The sequence below is a fragment of the Salvelinus sp. IW2-2015 genome, linkage group LG4q.1:29 (genome assembly GCF_002910315.2).
Source record: "Salvelinus sp. IW2-2015 linkage group LG4q.1:29, ASM291031v2, whole genome shotgun sequence".
Classification (NCBI taxonomy): Eukaryota; Metazoa; Chordata; class Actinopteri; order Salmoniformes; family Salmonidae; genus Salvelinus; species Salvelinus sp. IW2-2015.
This window is the reverse complement of record NC_036842.1, coordinates 54,950,755-54,977,779: the sequence shown is the minus strand read 5'-3', so window position 1 is coordinate 54,977,779 and position 27,025 is coordinate 54,950,755. Positions and strand designations below refer to the sequence as shown.

The 27,025-nt window shown below is 42.1% G+C and overlaps 1 protein-coding gene across 2 annotated transcripts; it reads right to left on the bottom strand.

Moving 5' to 3' along the window:
• LOC111962172 (actin nucleation-promoting factor WASL-like) lies at positions 1-27,025 on the bottom strand. Of its 2 annotated transcripts, XM_023985048.2 has the most exons (11): positions 26,390-27,025; positions 20,628-20,762; positions 20,424-20,510; positions 20,231-20,327; positions 17,920-17,943; positions 14,715-14,913; positions 14,325-14,367; positions 3,723-3,876; positions 2,316-2,878; positions 2,119-2,227; positions 1-1,855 (listed from the first exon to the last, which is right to left on the bottom strand). In XM_023985048.2, exons 1-11 carry the CDS (start codon positions 26,492-26,494, stop codon positions 1,797-1,799), a joined length of 1,575 nt encoding a protein of 524 aa, XP_023840816.1. In that variant the 5' UTR covers positions 26,495-27,025; the 3' UTR covers positions 1-1,796. The 2 variants fall into 2 exon arrangements, with proteins under 2 accessions (XP_023840816.1, XP_023840817.1); XM_023985049.2 differs by lacking the exon at positions 17,920-17,943.

Sequence of the window (27,025 nt, the reverse complement as noted above, 5' to 3'; positions counted from 1 at the left end):
AACGAAGTATACCATTTATTTCCATCGCTTCTCCCAACCTATTTGAAAGCTTCTAAAACGCAGCAATCMCCTTGGTGGAGGATGAGGTTCATTACCATCTCAGAAGTTTTCAGGAGAGTCAAACCAAAACCTTGTAGACGCTTCGTGCAAATGCCAATTTTGGTTCAGTATTAACTTTTGTATGGAGGTATTTAGAGATTCAGCACATAAAAGTAATGGTTTGTAAAAACAAAAACGGGAAGATATTTCTATTATGGCTGGTGCATATGAACACTGACCTGGAAAAAATATTTTTTTCGTTTCAGCAGGAAGGAGAGAATAATACGTTTGGGAATCGTAACAGGTACACGAAGTAACAGAAAAGAAACAAGCGCAGCACAAAACCTAAATGATTCCTATGAGCCTATTTGTGTGATTCTGTATTAGTTATAATTTTTTGTAGTGAAATGTAACGCGGGACACGTTCGTAGTGTCAATCATGAGTGGATTACAATAAAAGTTCCTTGCCGCAGAAGCTGCTTTAAGAGCTTCCATGAGTCAATGACTGGCAAAAAGCACACTGATCTACCCATGGGAGTCTTTTTCTTCCCCGTCACTGAATAAGCACATCGTTGGAACACAACTATGACACCAAACTGTTAATCTTATAATAAATTCAATTTTGAAATTGTGCAAAGATATAACAGCAGTGAACATACTAGCATTGAAAACATTTGAGTCAATTGTGGCTTACAAGTCTAATAAGTGGACTCCATATGAAAAAATTACTTTGCTAAACTTGGATCGCTTTAAGAAAATCAAAAAGGTACAAAAMAGTAGGGTAGGAAAATAGTGTTATCTTGCATCAAACAACAATAATGACATGAGGATCCCGTCCGTTTTGTTTCTTATATCTCCCTTTCTTTACCGACAGTAACATTTAACAGTAACGCACCAATAAAATATATCCCAACTAAAATTGCACATGGTTAATCCAGCAGATACCGTACTACTTGAACCTGCTGTTATAGAGCGTCTTTAGGCTGTCATAAGCGTGACATAGCAGCAATGTACAGTATTATTCCATCGGGCTAAATGTCCAGAACGTTGGAGACATAAATGTAATGTTAAGAGCTGATACGTGTATACGACTCCATTCTTGAGGACAGAATCATATCAATATTACAATGTGTTTATCTGGACATTGCACCACCCTGAACAGACCCCAGGTGTCGTTGGTGGTAATAATACCTTGTAGTGTCATATACGACGGTAGTCAGCCTAAGCATAACAGCTTATTACCATTAACAGTTCTGACTTTTCTATTTATTTAACTAGGCAAGTCAGTTAAGAACAAATTCTCATTTACAATGACGGCCTATCCCGGCCAAACCCTAACGACGCTGGGCCAATTGTGTGCCGCCCTATGGGACTCCCAATCACGGCCAGTTGTGATACAGCCTGGAATCGAACCAGGGTCTGTAGTGACGCCTCAAGCACTGAGATGCAATGCCTTAGACCGCTGYGCCACTCGGGAGCCCTTATAACAGATTATATAATTTATGTCATGCTTTTAACGACGATGTGAGCGTTCTATGACAGAGTTCCAGGAAAGTRTTAACAGAGATACCCTACAGAGGGTATGTGAAAAAACATGACAGATTAAATGAACAAGGTATTGCACAGATTAATAAAAAGGCAACAAATATATACCCAATTCATAGAACATTTACATTACAATTTTAGTCAGGTTTTGGAAGATTTTAGGATCAGTTTAGTGTCAGGTGTGCTCAGGTGGAGGGGGAGGAAAGACTTAACTAGTCATCCCATTCGTCGTCATCTTCAAAATCCTCTTCGTCATCATCATCATCTTCATCTAGGAAATGACAAAACAAATTTGTAAACAAAGCATAGAGATGTACATCTTTATTTTGAGGGAAACTGGCAAGAACACAATTCAGATGAGTACTTAAATTCAGCGTCTTGACAACTGCTCACCAATGCCTGCTCGGCACAAGACTTTATTCGGACGTTAAATTAAAGCCTATTAAAGCAAGTACTCAGATCTCAGGCAAGGTTATTCCTCAAGCGAGTGCTGTGAACTGAATCACTTCCATCACACTGACAGTAGGCACCTACCTGAGGAGTGGATGGCTTTGCTCCTCTTCTGCATTACTTCCATAAGTGCCCCCACTATGCCTGCCGAGGGTGCTGGTGTAGGGGAGCCAGAGTCTGGGCCGTCTGGTACCTGACGCACGCGCACACACACACACACACACACAGTTACAAACATGGAAATGCACACAAACATACACAGGCAAAGATGGTACACTTACAGTTTTGAGCTGGATGCCCTGCCGTATCTGGTCGAGCAGCGCATCGCGCCCCACAGTGGTGGCCGGTGTCTTGGAGGCCGGTGCCTCCACCTTCTTCAGCTGGGTGCCCCCACGGATCTGCTCCAGCAGGGCCAACTTACCCCCCGAGCCCTGGGGTGAGCGGGACAACGGCACACCACAGTCCAACTCTGGAGGGGGCAGGGGTCCAGGTGGGGGTGGTGGAGGTGGTGGTGGAGGGGCTCCCCCACAACCGGAGGGTGGTGGTGCTGGTGGGGGAGGTGGTGGTGGGGCCTGGGGTGCTGTGCTGGCATGCAAGGGTGGAGGAGGAGGTGGTGGTGGCTGGTGGTGGCCCCCTCTKGTGGGGGGCGGGGGTGGAGGGGGTGCTCCTAGGGCACCAGGCCTGGAGGGTGGGGGTGGGGGAGGGGCCGAGGTGGGGGCCCGTGAGGGTGGAGGTGGCGGGGCACCCCGGCCACCTCGCAATGGTGGTGGTGGGGGAGCTGGGCCCGAGCTGTGGGGTGGTGGAGGGGGAGGTGGGCCTCCCCGAGAGGGAGGGGGTGGTGGGGCTGTGTGGGACAGAGAGGGAAAGAGAGAGAAATCCTTTAAGGAGTCGCAATATTCCATCCAGCAGGGTTCAAATTACTGGGGTGCACAAGAGTACTGCACGGTCCCAATACAAATCACAGTTCTTTCACTTAATAAGCACTGAAAATAAATGTTGTTTCCAATTATAGGTTACAACTTGTAAGTCGCTCTGGATAAGAGCGTTTGCTAAATGASTTAAATGTAWATGTAACCCCCCAAGAGTTAATGTGTCATCCAAACCCTGTCATCCAGATACTGTTTCAAATCACTCCAATACACAGTCAAAACAACTCCCAGCACAGCGATGTGGCATTTAACATCCAAAATCAAACAGTGCTAAAAACTAAACACTCTACCACAATTCTCCAATCCATGCTTGATTTTCTGAGTCGAGTAGTAGAATACCTGGATCCCCATTAAGATTTTTTTAAATTAGTTATACTTCTGGCACGTTGAACGTTCAAGAGCTCAGAAATTCACTGAAATTCTGGCACCATTTTACATTATAGCCTTTCAACTCTGTTAATTAATAATTCAGACAAACCACAAGCTAGTTAGCTTCATCCGGTCAAGCATGTCAAAGCTCACAGTCAACACCTGAGGCAGAAACACACCAACCACAACTCTATGGAAACACAGTCAGTTACCCACCACACCACCTGCGCGGCCCTGGAAAAATACCACATAATTAATCCCCATCTGGCTTGCACCATCWCATTACCAGTGGAGTGCATTCTCAACAAGGAAGTTCATCACATTCACAGTGGGTGGAATCCTTAATACTTGAGATACACGGAACTCAGAGGGTGGTTCTGGTGAGCTCACCTTGCCTACGGAGCTCGTTCTTGACGGCCTCCACCCCTCCTTTCTTTTCGATGAAGTCGTAGATGACCTTGGAGGTCTCCTTGTCTTTGAGTTGAGCCTCTGAGATGCCACACATGTCAAACAGGTTCTTCAGCTCTGGGTCCAGGTTATTCAACTGGGACAGAGAAAGGGGGACAGAGAGAAAGACCTGTTCAGGACAATCCAAAAAAACAGACAGGCTAGCATCTGTGGTGTTTTGTAAAGGGCTAAAATGACGCTGTACAAACATGGCCTAAAATAAAAAAATGCAATGCCAATATCATTTAACTCAGAAAACTTCATATTGAGCACACAATAATCAAATGACCTTGTCAATCTTAGTGCCATTCTGCCTTCTGGTGGATTAAAAGGGGAATTGCACCTGGTGGTGCACACAATAACCCCACGCACACATCAAACTCCACAAAGAAATGGTACATTGAACACAAAATCAACATTTTGCAATGGCCATCTCAGTCTCTGGACTTGAAACCCATTGAACACCTGTGGTTTGAATTTAAGAAGTTAGGCCACAAGAGCAGACGAAGGATATCAAGGATCTGGAAAAATTCTGTATGGGAGGAATGGTCTAACCCTCCCAATGTGTTCTCCAATTTCATAAAACTTTTTTAGAAAAAGCCTCTGTCATTATCCTCTCAATGGGCGGGTGCTAGAGCCCCAATAAATTTGACCCATATATTTTTTGTATTACTTGTTAAACAAAATCTGTTAGTAATTGTATTAGTATAAAATAATATAATAGCTCAGTATTTGTATTATTCATTTTATAGTATTTTTTGCTCATCTTTATAAAAGGGTGCCAATAATTACAGACCTGGCTGTTTATTCAGTGTCTGCTAAATGGAATATTTATATTATACACAGTGTACAAAAATGCTGTTTCAATGACAGACTGACCAGGTGAAAGATGACTAGTTAAATCCACTTCAAATCAGTGTAGATGAAGGGCAGGAGACATGCTAAAGAAGGATTTTTAAGCCTCGAGACAATTGAGATATTGTGTACGTGTGCCATTCAGAGATTGAATGGGCAAGACAAAAAAGATTTAAGGGCTTTTGAATGGGGTATGGTAGTAGTAACGGTTTGTGTCTAGAACTGCAAAGTTGCTGGGTTTTTCAAGCTCAACAGTTTCCCGTATGTATCGAGAATGGTCCGCCACCCAAAGAACATCCAGACAACTTGACAACTGTGCAAAGCTTTGGAGTCAACATGGGCCAGCATCCCTGTGGAACTCTTTCGACACCTTGAAGAGTCCATGCCCCGATGAACTGAAGCTGTTCTGAGGGCAAACTAATTGCTCACAGCTGCACCTGCTCTCCAGACAGGCAGGTCTTGGCGGGGGAGCTGTGCTTTGATGAACGTTGGGCTTGTAGCCTTTGCAAGTATCCGCATTGTACTCACCATAATGGGGAAAGGTTGTCGTTCGCTGCTGGGTAGGGCAGCCGGCGACGAAGGCCGGTTGTAAGTGAGAATTTGGGGAACCAGATAAGATAGCGGGGTTGCTAGGAGTGCGAGCCATCTCCCCAGGGTTTGCAAACAGAGCGTGCTGCGAGTGTAGTGCGCTCCTCTTACCTACGTAATTAATCACACCAAAACCTACGCTGATCATCCTGATTCAGAATATAGCCTGGTTGTTGTTCCTCTCCAGTTTGTAGCCTATTCAGTGCACCGTGTATTAGCCTGCCACTAGCCACTGCCAGTCTGCCTCCGACCGCCCCAACGGTGGTGGACATGCCCAGACCCCATGAGGAGGTCCCGTAAACTAGGAGAGCGGTTTATAAATGTTACATTTAAAATGTTCAATGTTGTCTATGCCCTCTTTCATTGGCCTAGTCTTGTTAAATGTTTTTAGAATATATATATTTTTAAATCAGTCAGCATCCACAGCGTGGGTTATGTGGAGCGAACAAAACGGGTATGTTCTATGACTTCACTATCAGGTGTGGGTCTCTGAACAGTGTGTAGGCTATTATGACCCTTGGGGTGCAGTGAATTTGCATGTTTGTACAATTGCATTTCATTAGGCTACAGTGAAGTAGTAGTAGAACCTTGGATGTTCAGTTCTCCCTAACCTTATTATCTCATCAGTGTTTGTAGTATCACTTTTTACCACGTCACACTTAAGCCTGTGTGCCTTACATCTTCTTCGGGTCATTGCAGCACTTCCGATTGGGTTATGGACAGATTATTATATCTTTTTTTTTTTTTTTTTAAACATACAAAATATTTCCACATGACCTTCCCCTTGTACTGTACATTTTTTTACATAATTACCCTCAAAATAATTTTCCACCAACAGGTTTCTGTGCCAATGCACAACACAACGCAATCCATGTCGGTATTGGTTAACACCACAATAAATAGACAAACAGAAAACAGATCCTTCCCTACCTTGTAGGCTTACCCAGTATCAAAGGCTTGGCAATCTCTGAATGTAATTAAACTTTTTGGTGTTTTGTAACAGTCTCTTTCCATTTGTCAAATTGCCTCTGCACAGCTTGGATTGCATATGCTACAGTAATACAAAGGACTGAATGCACGTCTAATTTATAAATCTGTATCTGGCTTTCACCTTATTTTTTAACATGGCTACATCTATGGGCTTTTATGTTTTTCTGTTGTGCGGTAGCCTATATCATAGGCTACGTATTGGATAACGGCACAATCAACTGGGCTTGGGCTCATAAAATGTATTCAATATATGGCTTATCAGGCTCAGGTAGCATCAGGCTTGCATTTTCATGCAGATCAAAGCTCTAATCAAATCCAGACATTAATRTGCTTTAGAATGACTCTCCTGGTTTGGGCRGGAAATACTGGGTTACCCGGGAGCAATGTGATTATTCTCGGGATGGAACATTTGTAAAATACCGGGAAAATATTAAACCCTAGTCTGTAGCTTATTCTTTAGATGTTTGGGGCTGCTGGTGAACCATGTTATGCAGGCATAATCAGTGACACTGGACTGGCACACTTGCCATTCTTCAGGGTGTCTATAGGTTTCCATCCAATTGGCAACAGATTTTCATGTGAATATTCAAAAATCTGCATAAAACAACATGCACATTTTAATTTACCTGACATTTGAGAAATTTACCGGACATCCATATGCATTCAGAACCGACTTGGCACGGCCAGCGCCAACGAGGGATATTATCCAAATGAGCCACATTCACATGTCCCTAAAAACAGCCTATAACAAATTACAAAAACACTATTCCTAGTGTTTCGGTGTAGCATATGCAAAACTTTATAACCACATCCTATTGGTTTTTAGTCTACTTTCCTAAAACAATAATTGTCCACCTCAGGTTCAGCTCCTGGAGATTTGAGCACTAAATGCATCAGGACACTGCATGCATAGGCCTAGTTGTCCACTATGATACTAATATTAACCTCAAAGTCTAAGCCGTTGGGCCTTTACTACTATATCCCATAGAAATGCATTGAATAWCACACTCAAAATGGCAAAAAAGACAGTAAAAATGTAATAAGGAATACGGTTTTGAAGTGTCTGTTCTTTATCTAGGAGATAAGAAAGCGAAGGAAATAGTTTTTTTGGACACATTTAAACCCTTATTTTTGTTGGCACAAAACTACCTCCGTACTTCCATTAATTTGTACAGGTTACCTTCAGACGAGTCCCGTGATCATTGTGTTCGTGAGTCATATAAGCTTGTAGGAGAAACAGTTYGAACGCTAAAAACGTTTACATGAGAAGAACGATTTTCAGGATGTCTCATGGTCTGACAAACACAGCTGTAGCTCGGCCACCTCCCACCACAGTTGCGGAAGGCCAACATAAGTGGATGTGGGGGATTGAGACGCAGGCCTTGCAAAAAAACTGATATCTCCATCTTAAAAAGTGACAGATTATGGGGATTTAAAAAAAAATTATGTTACTTAGATTGGGGAAAGTGTAAAAAGTAAGACACACAAATATCATACCCCCAAGACATGCTAACCCCTCACCACTACAACAACAGTGGAGGTTAGCATATTTGGGGGGGTATGATATTTATGCCTCTAACTTTCTCACTCACCATTATTCACAATTATCCGTAATCATGGTAGCATTCACATATATTTTTTTATTTACAATAAAGGTGACTCCAAAAGTACACAATATATTATCTACCATTAATATCTATTGGGTACAAAATACTCTGAAACACAACCAAAACAAACGGCAAATTCATCCAACAAATCTGTAGTCACAAGCTTGATGTAGTCATTGCCTACTAGGAATATGGGACTAAATACTTAACTTTTGACTACTTTGTCAAAAGTACATTTATCCCAATACTTTTGCTCCCCTAAAATGGGGGGACTATGTACAAAAAGTGCTGTAATTTCTAAACGGTTTACCCGATATGGATTAAAATACCATCAAGTTAAAGCTGATAGTCTGCACTTTAACCCCAGTCATTGTATCATTTCAAAGTGCTATGAGTACAGAGCCAAAACAACAAAAATTGTCACTGTCCCAATACTTTTATAGCTCACTGTATTTGGCGCATGGAGGTAGATGAGGAAATTTAGCTAGAATGGAAGAAATATAGTAAAACCTGCAAAGTAGCAAATGTAAACCCCAAAAATAAAAAGCACTACCCTTGCCCACAAAAAAACAACCCTCCAAAGCAATATTTTTGTCAACCCACTATTTTGAACCACACCTCCCCCATCAGTAAATTGCAATCTGTCCCTTACAGAGACTGCAGCAATTTAGTAGGTTGCCTAGCATTTTCTGCATGCGGTCTTATTAAATTGTGTCGTTAATAAAGATCATCGTTTGCTATATCTGTGTTGAGTTTTGGTGTCCTATTCTCTGATGCCGGAACATACCGGTCAAACAAAGGTGGCATCAAGCTACTCTGCTCAATCCAGTACTTGCCCCATGTCTCGGGTCATCGAACATGCTTTATTACATTACTTTGAGAAGTTCCATGGCACAGGTAGCCTAGGTCTACATCTATGCGTAAACAGGTGTTCAGCTTTGACAGGAGTGTGGAATGAAATAAACCAAAACGTGTTTCTCACAAGTGTAACAAAGGTTATCCACTCYGACAATGAGAACAGTAAATGACTGTAATAATATATTGAATGCATTATCAGAMATTACCGTAACTAAACAATTAGTAGATTAGAAATTATGGGAATTAACAGTAAATGTACTACTAGTGATATGTAATTGGGGAATTGATCGATTTTTAGTCTAAGGGCAAACAATTCACACAATAACGTTATGAAACAAGTGCACAAGAATTGGCGGGAGAGCACATTCTGGAGAGAGATGTGCCTTGTGCATCTAAACTAGGGCTGGGCAGTATACTGTATTTTACTACATACTGGTATTGATGCATGCACAAGTTTGGGTTATTACATAAGAGGTATTTCGTTTTTATAGTTTACGTTGCTACTTGACGGCTATACACAATATTTTGGCCCTATCGCTCAGCCATACTCCCCTTCTTCTTGACTCAAGRTTTTAAAACTATACTCAATAAAAACATTATCTTGACACATACTGTAGGCCTAACGAATACTCTTACAAACGGTGTCAGGTCCAATGAAGTAACCATTTATGGAAAACMAATGCAATTTCAAAACAAATGCAATTGCACTTATTTTCTCAATTTTACCAAATTGCTTGGCSTGCCAAGCAAATACCCCCGTGGAGCACCTAAAAGTAAATTCACACACTACGGAGACGGAATGTAAGTCAATGTAGTTTTTCATCAATAAAAGGGGTGGCTTCTCCAGTATTCCACGTAATTTTGTACCATCTGAAAATTGKGACACACTGTATTATTCCTTCYGCAGCCGTGGGGGCAGAGTCAAAGATATTTATAACTAACCCCAGATAGTTCATCTGTGTCTTTTACAGTGGGAGCAAATGAAGCATAAATGGGCAGAACAAGCAGAGGTGGGCAAAGCCAAGCACGAGCAAGCATGTATTTGCATATTTCCTTTAGGGAAAGCCTCCTCTGTGAAGCGCAAGCTTTAGGAGGAGTGCAAACTGAATTCGACCTTGCACTCTTTCTAAACAACGCAACTTTWAAAAACTTTGGCAAAGCATCAAYTCTATGAAACTAAGTGCACYATTTTCGTAAAACAGATTCTAGTTTTKGGAACAGAAAAATGTATTGAGATCAGATGTTTGCCCAGTGTCACCAAGTTCCATCCTCTCCCACTACCGGACTTCCTCYCACTAACATATGTGGTGATGAGATATCGTTCTAAATGGATGCTTCAGCTTTATAGCCCCTGTGACGTGTCTGGTTTACCCCTTCTGTCTGTGGTGTCATCGCTTGGTTCCTTGATTTGATTTATAGGTTATATATAAGGATATCATAAGGTGAATGCACCAATTTGTAAGTCGCTCTGGATAAGAGCGTCTGCTAAATGACTTAAATGTAAATGTGAAATATATCAAAGTAGCCGACTTTGCATTGTTAATCTCAGCAACTTTTCAAACAGTAAACCAAACAAGAATTAACCCAAAAAGGTATTTTGTTTAGAAGAAATAACTAGTGATTCCAGGCTATTGTGAAATAGTAGAAYCTGCTCTAGCCAGCTGTTTTTTTTCTCTGACAAAAACATGAAGTTCTATTTTTTTGTTGATATCGAATGACTACACAAGCAGGATATCAAACTGGGATAATGTTTTAGGTTACACCGGCAAGTCMAAAAAATATTTGCCAGGATATATTATTTCATATAAATCTGATTATTTCGCTTGGAGATGGGTGAAGCTAAAAACGATAGATAGAAACTGTTTTTAGCTAGGCTAAAGCCAGCTAGCCGCTACTAGCAAGAGAAGGCAAAATWACAAAAATCTAAAACTTTGCCATCACCCCTTGTGATTGGGAGTGGGAACAGTGAGGATATTATGTTACCAAAAGGTGTCCGTCCACTGCTCCAAAAATATAATTCCACCCAGGCACGTAGATCAACAGAGTGAACCTTTACATTCTTGTGCCAGTCTTAAGGAGTGATGGACTATGCCATCCCTGCGGCCTCCGCAATGYATTAGTCCACTGAGACAGACGCGAATCAGAGAGGTGTCTCGTGTGCCATGTTTTTAATTTTTATTTTRCGACCGACTAAAAACAAATCTCTTGACCAACAGTCTATCGTCCAAACAATAAACCAGTCAACTAAATGGGGTTAGCMCTATTATATATTACACAGTGCCTTCAGAAAGTATTCACACCCCTTGACTACCCTTACAAAACAAGTTTTTGAAACTGCAGTAAAAGTGCAGTCGACTGGTATTTTGGACAGTGATTGCAGAATAACGGCAGTTGTACTGCAAAATTACAGCAATGAAAAAAAAAAAAAACTTTGCCGCCTCCTGCAGTTATACTGCATTCTAACTACAGTTATACTAGTGTACTGCAGTTATACCACACTGACTGCAATCATTTCCCCACATTTTTTAAAACCGTTTGAGTTTAATGGTTGTGATAGGAAAAAACTGAGGATGGATCAACAACATTGTAGTTACGCCACAATACTAAACTAAAAGAAAGAAGTCTGCACAGAATAAAAAAAATCCATCCTGTTTGCAATAAGGCACTAAACTAATACTGCAAATAAAATGTGGCAAAGAAATGAACTTTTTGTCCTGAATACAGGACAACAGACAGTGGGAGACAAATTCACCTTTCAGCAAGACAATAACCTAAAACACATGGCCAAATATACACTGGAGTTGCTTACCAAGATGACATTGAATGTTCCGGAGTGTCCTATTTACAGTTTTGACTTAAAATTGTCTAGAAAATATATGGCAGGACTTAAATGGTTGTCTAGCAATGATCAACAACCAACATGACAAATTGTTTGGTACCCTTCCCCAGATCTGTGCCTCAACACAATCCTGTCTCAGAGCTCTAAAGACAATTCCTTCGACCTCATGGCTTGGTTTTTGCTGACATACACTGTCAACTGTGAGACCTTTTATAGACAGGTGTGTGCCTTTCCAAATCATGTCCAATCAATTGAATTTACCACAGGTGGACTCCAATCTAGTTGTAGAAACATCTCAAGGATGATCAATGGAAACAGGATGCACCTGAGCTCAATTGAGTCTCATAGCAAAGGTTCTGAATACTTATGTAAATAAGGTATGTTTTTTTATTGTAATACATTTGCAAAAATTTCAAAAAAACTGTTTTCGCTTCGTCATTATGGGGTATTGTGTGTAGATTGATGAGGGRAAAAAATATTTTATAAATTTTAGAATAAGGCCGTAACGTAACAAAATGTGGAAAAGTCAAGGGGTCTGAATACTCTCTGAATGCATCATATGCATATCTGTTTCAACAACTGTTAGATTTAAAAACACTGATCTAGTAGGTTATTTTAGGGAAGTATGAATTATTATTTCTCACACACACACACACACACTTCAAGGCATCTTAAAAGTCAAAATCAAATAGCAATGATCCTTGGTACAGTGGCTTGCGAAAGCATTTTTCCTATTTTGTTGCCGTACAACCTGGAATTAAAATAGATTTCTTGGGGGTTTGTATCATTTCATTTACACAACATGCCTACCTCTTTGAAGGTGCAAATTATTATTTATTGTGAAACAAACAAGACAAAAAAAACAGAACTTGAGCGTGCATAACTATTCACCCCCCCAAAGTCAATACTTTGTCAAGCCACCTTTTGCAGCAATTACAGCTGCAAGTCTCTTGGGGTATGTCTCTATAAGCTTGGCACATCTAGCCAGTGAGATTTGTGCCCATTCTTCAAGGCAAAACTGCTCCAGCTCCTTCAAGTTGGATGGGTTCCACTGGTGTACAGCAATATTTAAGTCATACYACAGATTCTCAATTGGATTGAGGTCTGGGCTTTGACTAGGCCATTCCAAGACATTTAAATGTTTCCCCTTAAACCACTCAAGTGTTGCTTTAGCAGTATGCTTAGGGTCATTGTCATGCTGAAAGGTGAACCTCCATCCCAGTCTCAAATCTCTGGAAGACAAACAGGTTTCCCTCAAAAATGTCCCTGTATTTAGCGCCATCCATCATTCCTTCAATTCTGATCAGTTTCCCAGTCCCTGTCGATAAAAAAACATCCCCACAGCATGATGCTGCCACCACCATGCTTCACTGTGGGGATGGTATTCTCGGAGTGATGAGAGGTGTTGGGTTTGCGCCAGACATAGCATTCTTCTTGATGGCCAAAAAGCTCAATTTTAGTCTCATCTGACCCGAGTACCTTCTTCCATATGTTTGGGGAGTCTCCCACATGCCTTTTGGCGAACACCAAACGTGTTTGCTTATTTTTTTCTTTAATCAATGGCTTTTATTCTGGACACTCTTCTGTGAAGCCCAGCTCTGTGGAGTGTATGGCTTAAAATGGTCCCATGGACAGATACTCCAATCTCCGCTGTAGAGCTTTGCAGCTCYTTCAGGGTTATCTTTGKTCTCTTTGTTGCCTCTCTGATTAATGCCCTCCTTGCCTGGTCTGAGTTTTGGTGGGTGGCCCTCTCTTGGCAGGTTTGTTGTGGTGCCATATTGTTTCCATTTATTAATAATGGATTTAATGGTGCTCTGTGGGATGTTCATAGTTTTGGATATTTTTTTATAACCCAACCCTGATCTGTACTTCTCCACAACTTTGTCCCTGACCTGTTTGTAGAGCTCCTTGTTCTTCATGGTGCTGCTTGCTTGGTGGTGTCCCTTGCTTAGTGGTGTTGCAGACTCTGGGGCCTTTCAGAACAGGTGTATATATACTGAGATAATGTGACAGATCATGTGACACTTAAATAAAGTCCACCTGTGTGCAATCTAACTAATTATGTGACTTCTGAAGTAATTTTTTCCTTTCACTTCACAAATTTGGACTATTTTGTGTATGTCCATTACATGCAATCCCAATTTTTTTTTATTTTTTATTACAGGTTGTAATGCAACAAAATAGGAAAAACGCCAAGGAGGATGAATACTTTTGCAAGGCACTGTATGACCTTCTTAAAACAATAAAAACAAAAACTGCATAGAACCCCCCCCCCCCCCCCCGGCTTAGACAGGGTATAGACTGTAGAGGGTTAAGTTCAAGGTAGGAAGACGCATAGAGAGAAAAGTACATGAAAATCGACTACCGGTAATGTTCCATTCATTTGCGCTTACCTCAGGTCGGAATCGGGGAATATGTGCTTACGCCAACTTCTCTGACAGTTGTCTGAATGGCATGACAAATATTGGCAAAAACACTTCTTTGGTGACCGAGCAGAAACATTGMGTTTTGGGCAACACTCCCAAACATATGTGATGGTGATGATTGATGAACTGCAGAACACAGGTATTTCTATGAGGATCGACTGACTTGTGACTTGCGCTACTGAAGCATAGCTGCCCAAAACAGTGACCAACAATTTTCTGGAATATTCTAGGTTGCAGCAGAGGCTTGTATGACGGCATTGGATGCATGATAAATATGCGCTGTATACAAATGAGGCCATTGTGTGGGCCAATCATGAGTCGGCCACACAGGTCACCATTGTGTGCCCATGAAGGATCCGGTGTGTGTGTGTGTGGTACTCACATCGAAGCCTGTGTTTGGGTCCCAGCCCACATGGCCGATGTGCCTGAAGAGAGAGACACAAGACAGACAGGGATGAGCACATACATACACGTGTACCCACAAGCAAGCAGATTCACAAACGTGTGTGGGTGTGCATTTAACACGCAGCAACAATCACGTGCAAGCACAGACACTCATGTAAGACCACTCACTTGTGCACATACACACAAACAGAGGGGCAATTATGAATGCARACAAACACAACTGAGCCATTGAAAAGATTCTCAAGACACAAAGAACACCCTCAAACATGAGTGACAAGCTCAATACGTTACAACATACATTCAGAATGTACACTCTCTACACAGACCCGTCTGAAGTGTAATCTCGGCGGAAGTGTGGTCCACTCACTGGAAGTTGCTGGGGGTGCCGATGTCTGCCTTGGTGAGCTTCTTCCTCTTGCACTTGACTTTCTTCTCCTTCTTGCTGAGGCTGCTGTGCAGCATGTTGTTGATGTGGTGTGGCTGAGGCTGCTGCTGGGAGTTGTGGAAGCGCACATTGTTAATCTCTGGGTTCTTGATGTCCACTGTGGCCATAGGGAGAGCCGGGCCTATAGTAGGAGGGAGGGTAGAAGGAGGGAGAGATGGAGGAAGAAAATGAGAAGCTTCTAGAACTAGAAGCTCAGAACCACTGCCGGGAAGCTCAGAAGCAGTGTTTCTCTCACGAAATGAGGTGGAGTCAATCCAAAAGGTCGTCCTTTGATTTCTTAGCATACTGGACAAGTTATATTACACAGGCCAGATAGATCATACACAACCCCTTTCAATTATTAATAAAAAAAGTAACATTTAGTTTGCATACTTAGACTGGTAGTAAAAAGACTACTGTATAACTTGGCCTGTGTTGAGACTATGGTAGTCTCTGAAGCCCATCAATATTGCAATCTTAAAATGTTTTTAAATATAAATATATAGAAACAAGTGAAAAAGTTTAAGACTGAGCAAGACAGCCAACAATGCAGGACCACACACAATAAAACAGTCTTTCGATGTATTTAACACTATTTCAAAATAGTGTACAGGCAACAAACAATAGAGGGCACCAATTGTCTATACAAATGCCAGGGCCTTTGTGAATATCTACTGTAGAAGCCAAACACCAGCATAGGTGCCAAGCAACAAAGTCAGTACAAATTCCATTTAAATTATAATTCAAAGTTTTCACATTTATGCAAAACATTGATGCAATTATGTAAATCATGTGCATTAATTTCTTAATTCACTAGAATTTAAATGGGATCATGAACATGAACTCTGACGACAACCCTACCGTTAAACACCTCTCTCAGCCAGCTCTTAATCCTCGGCTCCTCTAGCACCACACACCCCTCATTTGCCTCTTCATCATCCTCTTCCTCAAAAGGACAAGGGCGGGATGGACATGAACTCTGCATGACGACAACTCGACCATTAAATACCTCTTTAAACCAGCTCTTAATCCTCGGTTCCTCTAGCACCACACCCCCCTCCTTTTCCTCTTCATCCTCCTCCGCTCTCTCTTCCTCAAAAGGACAGGGGCAGGACAACAGCATATAAAGCCCATCCACGAGCAGCACTGGACACCCAAGCAGACCCAACCAGTCTTCCAACTTCAACTCACTGTCCAATGACTCTGTTAAAGACAGGCTTGATAAAGAGGTTGTGCAATACATCCTTGTGCCATCCATATGATACAGTGTTGGGTAGACCAACCGACTGGCGAGGCTCTCAGACTGCCTGTGGCTACACAAAGGAATAGCACAGCAGTCTTTCACAGACAACTAAAGAAACGGTGACAGAATCAAACTGGCTCAAAGACAGTGCTTGTCCTCCCATTGTGCGTGTTTGTTCCTTATGTGACATCAGTTGAGTCAAACCCAGTCATATAAAAAAATTWAAAAAAGAGCTTTGGCCAACTTCAGAGCTGGAAGCCATGTTGCTCCTTGGACAATTCAAATATACTCATGTTGACCATCTATTGCTTGGTTTAAAATTCTGCTAATTCTTTGGACCGTTAATTGTAAAAAATTACCCAGGAGGCACCAACATGGCTGCTATAAAATGTACACGATGTTGTCTAGGAACATTATAATAATGACTTCTGATTGAAACTGCAATAGCCAACAAACAGAGCTACAGTAGTTCTGTGAACTACTCTTGCATGAGGAATAACCTTACATGAGACCTAGGTTAGGCTTCAGTTCAGAGGGATAACAGTCTTATGGCATGCAAATGATTTGGGTTTAACCCCAGTTAGTCACACAAACTCTCAATACATGGTGTGGTCAAACCTCCCCCTGTCCCGGCATTTGATTACGCTCCTCGAGTCCATGTTAATCTCCACAATATGCAGATGGGTCAGACATAAATCAGTAATCTACAGCTAATCCCAACCAAATCCCTGGATTTCCTACAAATGTTAGAAGTCTCAGCTATCGACGAGGACTTTGAAAGCTCCTTCGCCATGAGACATGTTTACCCTCATTATTGTACTTCACCGGAAGCTTGTAGTGGTATCCATGTAGTGGTACCATACAGATGGTTGTCTTTGGCTGTATGAAAGTCAATGATTGACAGATAATGTCAATGGTTGTCCAGTCCATATTAGGGTTCAGAAACCTCCAAAATGTAACGATTAAATATCACAAATATTAAAGCGCACACTGTCAGCATGACAGTGAATTATGACAAGGAAAACAAATTGGGGGAGGGAAGCAAAAGACCTCAAGACCTCTCCATCAGGGTTGACAACTCCACGGTGTCCCCATCGCAGAGTGCAAAGAACCATGGAGTGACCCTGGACAACACCCTGTCATTCTCTGAAAACATAAAAGCGGTGACACTCCTGCAGGTTCATGCTCTGCAACATCTTTAGAGTATGACCCTTCCTCACACAGAAAGCGGTGCAGGTCCTAATCCAGGCACTTGTCATCTCCYGTCTAGACTACTGCAACACTCTGTTGGCTGGGCTCCCCGCTTGTGCCATCATACCCCTGCAACTTATCCAGAATGCCGCAGCCCGCTTTGGGAGAACTTGGGAATGTTGAACAYGTCACCCCGCTCCTCTGCACAATCCACTGGCTTCCAGTCGAAGCTCGGCGCCACCACAAAACCACAGTACTTGCCTACGGAGCAGTAACGGGAACTGCTCTTCCCTACCTTCAGGCTATGCTCAAACCCTACAACGCAACCCAAGCACTAYGTTCTGCCACCTTCGGTCTCTTGGCCCTCCCCCCCTACGGGGAGGTCTTGTTCCGCTCAACCCAGTCAAAGCTCTTCTCTGTTCTGGCACCCCAATGGTGCAACCAGCTTCCCCCTGACGCTAGGACAGTAGAGTCCCTGTCCATCTTCCCAAAACATCTGAAACCCTACCTCTTCAAAGAGTATTTTAAATTAAACCCACAGCGATGTGTGTGTACACATGCRTGTACACCAATACATTTGATTTCGCTTGACTGATTATAGGAGAACTATGCTTTTAAATCGTAAAATAACCAAGGATTACGTTTCAATAAAACATGTTGAAGGTCAAATTTGGACTATACAAATTGGTACAAATCAAAGAATGGACAACATACCATTTGCAGGGTCACATCTTTTCTCTGCAAAACAAAAATGGGAACAATTATAATTTCGCAGCCAATTCAAGTGTGCTTTGGCACAGCTATCAGAGCAACGGTGAGTGTAGATGGAAGTGTCGAAGGACAAGCAAAGTGTCTGGAAAGTGTTCAGAGTGAGTTTATGAGAGTCAGATGGACAGACGGAAATAGGATGAAAGGCCACGGAAAGGTAGCCACCGCAGGTTGGAGAAAATACCAGTTCCATTCAGATCCTGGGCGCCAAATGCATTTCACTCAGGAGGAGASGATGCATTTTCACTAGTTCAGAAAATATGCACAAAAAAAAGACAAGTACTGGAAGAACAGTACAGAATGAAAGCTAGTGTCCCTACCATACCATTACAGTAGACCCCTTCCCTGCCCCACGTCTTTGAAAGCACACTCCTCACAGCAAGAGCAGCAAACTTCAAAGGCCGGCATGGAGAGAGAAACAGAGAGAGATGTAGAGAAGCCAGAGAGGAACACCAMTGCAGCCTTTAGCGCAGAAAGACACTCTTCTGTTTTTACTGTACAGACAGAAACAGTGCCTTCGGAAACTATTTAAACCCCTTGAATTTTTCCACATTGTTAAGTTACAGMCTTATCCTAAAATKTATTACGTCCCTTTTTCCCCCTCAATCTACACACAATGGGAGTAAAAAAATAAAAGTTTGCTAATTTATTAAAAATAAAAACATTTACATAAGTATTCAGACCCTTTAACGCAGTACTTTGTTGAAGCACCTTTGGCAGCGATTACAGTCTCGAGTTTTCTTGGGTATGACGTTACAAGCTTGCCACACCTGTATTTGGGGAGTTTCTCCCATTCTTCTCTGTAGATTCTGTCARGCTTGGTCAGGTTGGATGGGGAGTGTTGCTGCTCAGCTATTATCAGGTCTCTCCAGAGATGTTCGATCGGGTTCAAGTCCAGGCTCTGGCTGGGCCACTCAAGGACATTCAGAGACTTGTCCCGAAGCCACTCCTGCTTTGTCTTCGCTGTGTGCTTAGGGTCGTTGTCCTATATAAAGGTCCCACAGTTGACAGTGCATGTCATAGCAAAAACCAAGCCATGACGTCGAAGGTTTTGATCGTAGAGCTCCGAGACAGGATTGTGTTGAGGCACATATCTGGGGAAGGGTACCAAAAAATGTCTGCAGCATTGAAGGTCCCCAAGAACACAGTGGCCTTCATTCTTAAATGGAAGAATTTTGTAATCACCAAGACTCTTCCTAGAGTTTGCCGCCCGGCCTAACTGAGCAATCTGGGGAGAAGGGCCTTGGTCAGGGAGGTGTCCAAGAAGACGATGGTCACTCTGCCAGAGCTCTAGAGTTCCCCTGTGAAGATGGGAGAATCTTCCAGAAGGACAACCAATGAGGCCAGTGCAGCACTCCACCAGAGGCCTTTATGGTAGTGGCCAGATGGAAACCACTCCTCAGTAAAAGGCACATGACAGCCTGCTTSGAGTTTGCCAAAAGGCACCTAAAGACTCTTAGACCATGAGAAACAATTTTCTCTTTTCTGATGAAACCAATATTGAACTCTTTGGCCTGAATGCGAACAGTCACGTCGGGAGGAAACCAGGCATTGTCCCTACGATGAATCATGGTGGTGGCAGCATGCTGTGGGRATGTTTTTCAGTGGCAGGGACTGGGAGACGAGTCAGGATCGAGGCAAAGATGAACCGCGCAATGTACAGTGAGATCCTTGATGAAAACCTGCTCAGGATCTCAGACTGTGGTGAAGGTTCACCTTCCAACAGACAGGTGTGTGCCTTTCCAAATCATGTCCAATCGATTGAATTTGCCACAGGTGGACTCCAATCAAGTTGTMGAAACATCTCAAGGATGATCAATGGAAACAGGATGCACCTGAGCTCAATTTCGAGTCTCATAGCAAAGGGTCTAAATACTTATGTAAATAAGGTATTTCTGTTTTTAAGAATATGGCTGTAAGGTAACATGTGGAAAAAGTTAAGGTGTCTGAAAACTTTCCGAAGACACTGTATATCACTGAGTTTCCAACAGCAACCAGCAGGAAAAATTTGACACAATTCCAAACCAATTCCTAGACCGTTGTTGACCCCAAATGAACCCCCTCGCAGATCTGAGTTACAAGATAGGTCTCAGGTAATAGAGGGATCGGTTTGGGATCGGGCCCTGTGGTCTTGTCAGTAGTAGCGCAGGAAGAGAAATTGAAGCTTCCTCCCCTTCCTCTGTCCAGAAGGTGAAAGGTTGAGGTGGTGAGAACGCAGAGGTAGTGTAGACTGAGCACACGGAGCAACTGTAGTTACCCGTTTTACGTTGGCGTCTGCCGAGTAGGTCGTTAAGTGCGGCTCTAAATCGCTTGGCCTCTTCCTCGCTAGCGAAGTTCAGGCCTACCTGGCAGTTCTGGAGATAAAGAGAGTAAAGAGAGATCATTCTTTTTTTTAGGACACCGTCTACGTGGGGTCCAAAAGCTTTCAAGCGGCGGGATATCATACTTACATCTCCTGCGAATGAAATGAAATACGACCTAGAGCTGTTGATTGAGAAGTTATTGTAGAGCTCCTGTTCAAACATGGTTTTCCCTTCCTGAAAAGAGAGAAATAACATTAAGTAGTGAACTGCCTTTTGGCAGCARAGGGAATTCCTCAGGAAAGGGACTCAGTGTTAGGCTAGCTTCAACCATCCTTCATCTACTCCACTCACCTTGATGTCAAAGACCCTGATGAAGTAGGACCTCAGAGGGTTATCCTTGATCAGACAGGCCACTCCGCAGCACCTCTTCATCCAGGATGAGCTCCTGTCTGCCCCATACACCTGGACTACCGCTGAGCACAGGGTCTAAGGACGAATTCACAGTGGGAGTGTGGGAGCGTTACAGCAAAGTAAAAACACTAGTGACACAGAGAGACAAAGAGCTTGTAAAATGTTTTGATAATTAAATGTGATTAAGAAGTGCAGCATTGGATTGCACATTATCTTTGGTCTTCACAAAACTAGCTTAACTAGTGGAATGCCTCTAGGGGGAAATGTGTAAATGATGGCCATATAGAGGAAGAGGACCACATCCACGAACAGGAAACACTGATTATTTGCCCGAGAGTATAGTACAACGTTTGCAGATAATACACCCTGAGAATATCTGATAGAGAATGATGACAGACATAGCCAGTGGCCACACAATCTAAAGCTTCGTTTGCTTCAAGGACACCGAGAGCGACCTGTGCCAATCACAAAACGAGATGATGAGGAAGAGGAAATACCATTCTAGCTCACTTCCTCTTCAGTGATTTATTATTGCGGGTAGGAGAGAAAGAACATGAGGAAGCACTTCTCTCCTCAAACGCACACCTCATCATAACACAGGAAAGGTCACTGGCCAGACCATAGTACATTGGATTTGATTAGTTAGGACCCTAAAACAATATGGGTTTATTTTTTTGCCTGACTCCATTTAGTTTTTTTCCCCAAATTCTGTTTTCCCTCTTGGTTTTTCCAGTTCTCAGGTTTCCACTCTCAAAAAAAAGAGAGATGTTCTAAGACCACAARAAATGCTTAGATTAGGCTGGCAATAATATAGTGCCTATAAGAACATCCAATAGTCAAAAGGTATATGAAATACAAATGGTAGAGAGAGAAATAGTCCTATAATAACCACAACCTAAAACTTCTTAACTGGGAATATTGAAGACTCATGTTAAAAGGAACCACCAGCTTTCATGTGTTCTCATGTTCTGAGCAAGGAACTTAAACGTTAGCTTTTTTACCTTCTTCTCCAACACTGTGTTTTTGCATTATTTATACCAAATTGAACATGTTTCAATATTTATTTGAGACTAAATTGATTTAATTTATGTATTATATTAAGTTAAAATAAAATGTTCATTCAGTATTGTTGTAATTGTCATTATTACAAATATATATATCACACTCTATATATCCACACTCGCCACACTCACACTCTCCAGGGTTTTTCTTTATTTTTACTATTTTCTACATTGTAGAATAACAGCGAAGACATCAAAACTACGAAATAGCACATATGGAATCATGTAGTAACCAAAAAAGTGTTTAAAATATRTTTTGATTTGAATGAGATTCTTCAAAGCAGCCACCCTGTGCATTTTTGACAGATTTGCACACTTTTGGCATTCTCTCAACCAGCTTCACCTGGAATGCTTTTCCAACAGTCTTGAAGGAGTTCCCACATGCTGAGCACTTCTTGGCTGCTTTTCCTTTAATCTGCGGTCCAACTCATCCCAAACATCTCAATTGGGTTGATGTCGGGTGATTGTGGAGGCCAGGTCATCTGATGCAGCACTCCATCTTGGTCAAATATCCCTTACACAGCCTGGAGATGTGTTGGGTCATTGTCCTGTTGAAAAACAAATGATAGTGGGACTAAGTGCAAACCAGATGGGATGGCGTATCGCTGCAGAATGCTGTGGTAGCCATGCTGGTTAAGTGTGCCTTGAAGTCTAAATAAATCACAGACAGTGTCACGAGCAAAGCACCCCCACACCATCACACCTCCTCCTCCATACTCGACGGTGGGAACGACACATGTGGAGATCATCCATTCATCGTCTCACAAAGACACGACGGTTGGAACCAAAAATCTCAAATTTGGACTCATCAACAAAGGACAAATTTCCACCGGTCTAATGTCCATTGCTCATGTTTCTTGGCCAAAGCAAGTCTCTTCTTATTATTGGTGTCCTTTCGCCTCTTTGGGATAGGGGGCGGTATTTTCACGTCTGGAGTCCTTTAGTAGTGGTTTCCTTGCAGCAATTCAATCATGAAAGCATGATTCACACAGTCTCCTCTGAACAGATGAAGTTGAGATGTGTCTGTTACTTGAACTATGTGAAGCATTTATTTGGGCTGCAATTTCTGAGCCGGAAACTCTAATGAGCTTATCCTCTGCAGCAGAGGTAACTCTGGGTCTTCCTTTCCTGTGGCGGTCCTCATGAGAGCCAGTTTCATGTTCTTTGGCGACTGCGCTTGAAGAAACTTTCAAAGTTCTAGAAATTTTCCWAATTGACTGACCTTCATGTCTTAAAGTAATGATGGACTGCCGTTTCTCTTTGCTCATTTGAGCTGTTCTTGCCATAACATGGACTTGGTATTTTACCAAATAGGGCTATCTTCTGTATACCACTCCTACGTTGTTAAAAACACAACTGATTGGCTCAAATGCATTAAGGAAAGAAATTCCACAAATGTACTTTTAACAAGACACCTTTTAATTGAAATGCATTCCCTGGAATGAGTAGGTGTGTCTACATTTTGGACTGGTACTAATACACACACACACACAAAAGTTTGGGGTCACTTAGAAATGTCCTCGTTTTTTAAAGAAGAGCATATTTTTTATCCATTAAAATAACATCAAATTTATCAGAAATACAGTGTAGACATTGTTAATGTTGTAAATGACTACTGTAGCTGGAAACGGCTGATTTTTAATGGAATATCTACATAGGCGTACAGAGGCCCATTATCAGCAACCATCACTCCTGTGTTCCAATGGCACGGTGCTAGTGTAACAGTATAACTTTAAGTCGTCCCCTCGCCCATACCCGGGCGCGAACCAGGGACCCTCTGCACACATCAACAACTGACACCCACGAAGTGTCGTTACCCATCGCTCCACAAAAGCCGCGGCGCTTGCAGAGCAAGGGGAAACCCTACATATTGGTTTCAGAGCAAGTGACGTAATTGATTGAAACGCTACTAGCGCGTACCCGCTAACTAGCTAGCCATTTCACATCCGTTACACTAGCTAATCCAAGAGTATCATTTTAAAAGGCTAATTGACCATTAGAAAACACTTTTGTAATTATGTTAGCACAGCTGAAAACTGTTGTACTGATTAAAGAAGCAATAAAACTGGCCTTCAGACTAGTTGAGTATTTGGAGCATCAGTATTTGTGGGTTCGATTACAGGCTCAAAATGGCCAGAAACAAARACCTTTCTTCTGAAACTCATCAGTCTATTCTTGTTCTGAGAAATTAAGGCTATTCCATGCGAGAAATTGCCAACAAACTGAAGATCTTGTACAACGCTGTGTACTATTCCCTTCACAGAACAGCACAAACTGGCTCTAACCAAAATAGAAAGGAGTGGGAGGCCCCGGTGCACAACTGAGCAAGAGGACAAGTACATTAGAGTGTCAAGTTTGAGAAATGATGAAGCTGCCTCAACTGGCAGCTTCMTTAAATAGTACCCGCAAAACACCCGTCTCAACGTCAACAGTGAAGAGGCGCATCCGGAATGCTGGCCTTCTAGRMAGAGTTGCAAAGAGAAAGCCATATCTCAGACTGGCCAATAAAAAGARAAGATTAAGATGGGCAAAAGAACACAGACACTGGACAGACAAATCTAAGTTTGAGGTGTTCTTTCACAAAGAAGAACATTTGTGAGMTGCAGAAAAAATGAAARAATGCTGGAGGAGTGCTTGACGCCATCTGTCAAGCATGGTGGAGGCAATGTGATGGTCTGGGGGTGCTTTGGTGGTGGTAAAGTGAAAGATTTGTACAGGGTAAAAAGGGATCTGGAAGAAGGACGGCTATCACTCCATTTTGCAACGCCATGCCATACCCTGTGGATGGCGCTTAACTGGAGCCAATTTCCTCCTACAACACGACCCAAAGCACAGCTCCAAACTATGCAAGAACTATTTAGGGAAGAAACAGTCAGCTGGTATTCGGTCTATAATGGAGTGGCCAGCCAGCACAGTCACCGGATCTCAACCGCATTGAGATGTTGTGGGAGCATCTTGACCGTATGGTACGTAAGAAGTGCCCATCAAGCCAATTTAACTTGTGGGAGGTGCTTCAGGAAGCATGGGGTGAAATCTCTTCAGATTACCTCAACAAATTGACAACTAAAATGCCAAAGGTAGTAATTGCTGCAAATGGAGGTTTCTTTGACAAAAGCAACATTTGAWGGACAATTATTATTTCAATTAAAAGTAATTATTTATTACCTTGTCAACGTCTTGGCTATATTTCCTATTCATTTTGCATGGAAAACAATGACATTACTAAGTGACCCCAAACCTTTGAACGGTAGTATATATATTTTTTTTGTTTTGTTTGTTGTGGCGGCAATGATTTAGCAGCAGTGGACCGCAGCTGCTAAATGATTCTAGGGGAAACACTGTTAAACCACATCAGGAGACCACTTCAATTCAAGTGCACACCAGTCAGAGACCATTATTTGGTTAGCGATGTTTCTATAGTGCTCATGTGATTGCAGAATTTGCAAAACAAATGGCCACTGGATTGATGCAAATAATCACGATATCATTCTGCCAGGTAGGAATAGGCTACTTTGTAGTTTAATTGAGAAGGTTTGCGAGTCAAAGTGTACTGTAGACCGATATGTGCACAGCACACAGACAGGGGCATAAGTCAATCCAGATCAGTATGTTCCCAATTCCCATGGTAGGAAAAATGTTAAGGGATAAAAAGAACACACACATCAAGCTATGGCTCTGTCTTACTAGACACTCAGCTTTGACTTATGGCAAATGGTGATATGTTATTTATTTAGACAGTGTACTGTAGGCTATAGTAGTTGTTCCACTGGGCTGCCATTTGACACTTATTGTAATCTAATGCAGCTTCTCAATAAACTGATTTGACTTTCATCCTTACAAAAACAATTGCAGTAAAAGTGCAGTAACTACAGTCAAATATTTTTGAATGCAGTATTTGCAGCACACTGCCCTCCGACTGCAGTTATACGGCAATCCCACAGCAATCTTTTTTTTCGTAAGGGCACAACTACCTTCATAGCCTTTAGCATTGGGAAAATAGTTGCTTCTTCCCGCARCGAACCTGTGTTATCTGTGTAAACAATGGCTCGTGTAAACAATGGGACGAAGCAAGGATAATATGTATGTTCTTAACATATTCCATTGYGCAAACACGGATTCGACAGCGATCGTTGTCAAATAAAAACAAAATACTGACGTGCAAACATGCCAGACTGCAGTACATCAGTTGGTTGAGTAACGTTAAGTTGTCAATTTTATATCCCACACACACACAGTAGCGTTCAACCTTAACTTAGGTCAACACTATCGGTCATGTTTATTAATGATGGGGTATGTGCTGCATAGGCTAAAAACAGTAACGTGTACATTACTGTTTACAGCCAAGCCAKGCGAAAACGACTAATCCTCCAGAGGCACACGTTTAGATTTCCAAATCCATTATATTCCAGCAAATCCATCTGACAGGCAAACAGTTCTGCTTGCCCAAACATCGTTCCAGCAAAGCCATGGAAAGATGCTGAGCTGTCATGCGTYTTATCGGCCTACAGCCAGGTTATTTCCTAACGTTAGCCTACATAACACTAACATTTAGCCTAACACATTATTTTTTTGCAACGGTGCAGGTATACAAATTGCACTTGAATTTGAGAGCGTGGCATGGTCGTAAACAAGACAACTTACATTGCATTTCCTGCCCAGGTAGTTGAATAGGCATTCGTTCTCTTGCGGGGTGAGGAGTATGGAGCCAATATTTCCAACCCGCCGCTGCTGAGAATGGCTATTCATGTTCGTAAATAACTTCTCAATAAACAAAATGAACTGTTTTACTCTTGAACATTACATCAAATTCGTGCAGCTTTTGGTCGCCATGGCCTGCAACCGGATCATCTCATGACGTTGTTTCTAWGGTAGAGGTCTGCAAAATGAAATATTTCAGGATCCTGGTTGTTGGATAACAACCTCATGACCCAGGCGCCTTGACTAAACCGTGGGAACCCCAATCTTTGCAGAGTGCAAATTCTAAACTTTCATTCGGAACTCCAGCTGCAACATCGATACATCCATCCAACATGGCAGTGTAAAGGAACAACCATTCCAATGAAGATAGGGGTCATGGAGAAATATACAAATAATATACAATTGAAGAGCAGGGCTTTCCGAACGAAATTAATTTCCATTAAAAAAAAGATGTTGCCTGTCGTCTTTAAATGTTCTGATGTTAGAATATAACGAGGATGCCAAAATATCCCGAACTATGAAATGGTCTAGCCCTATTTCCCAGTGGATTTTGTAACATGAATGCAGTATACTGAGGGG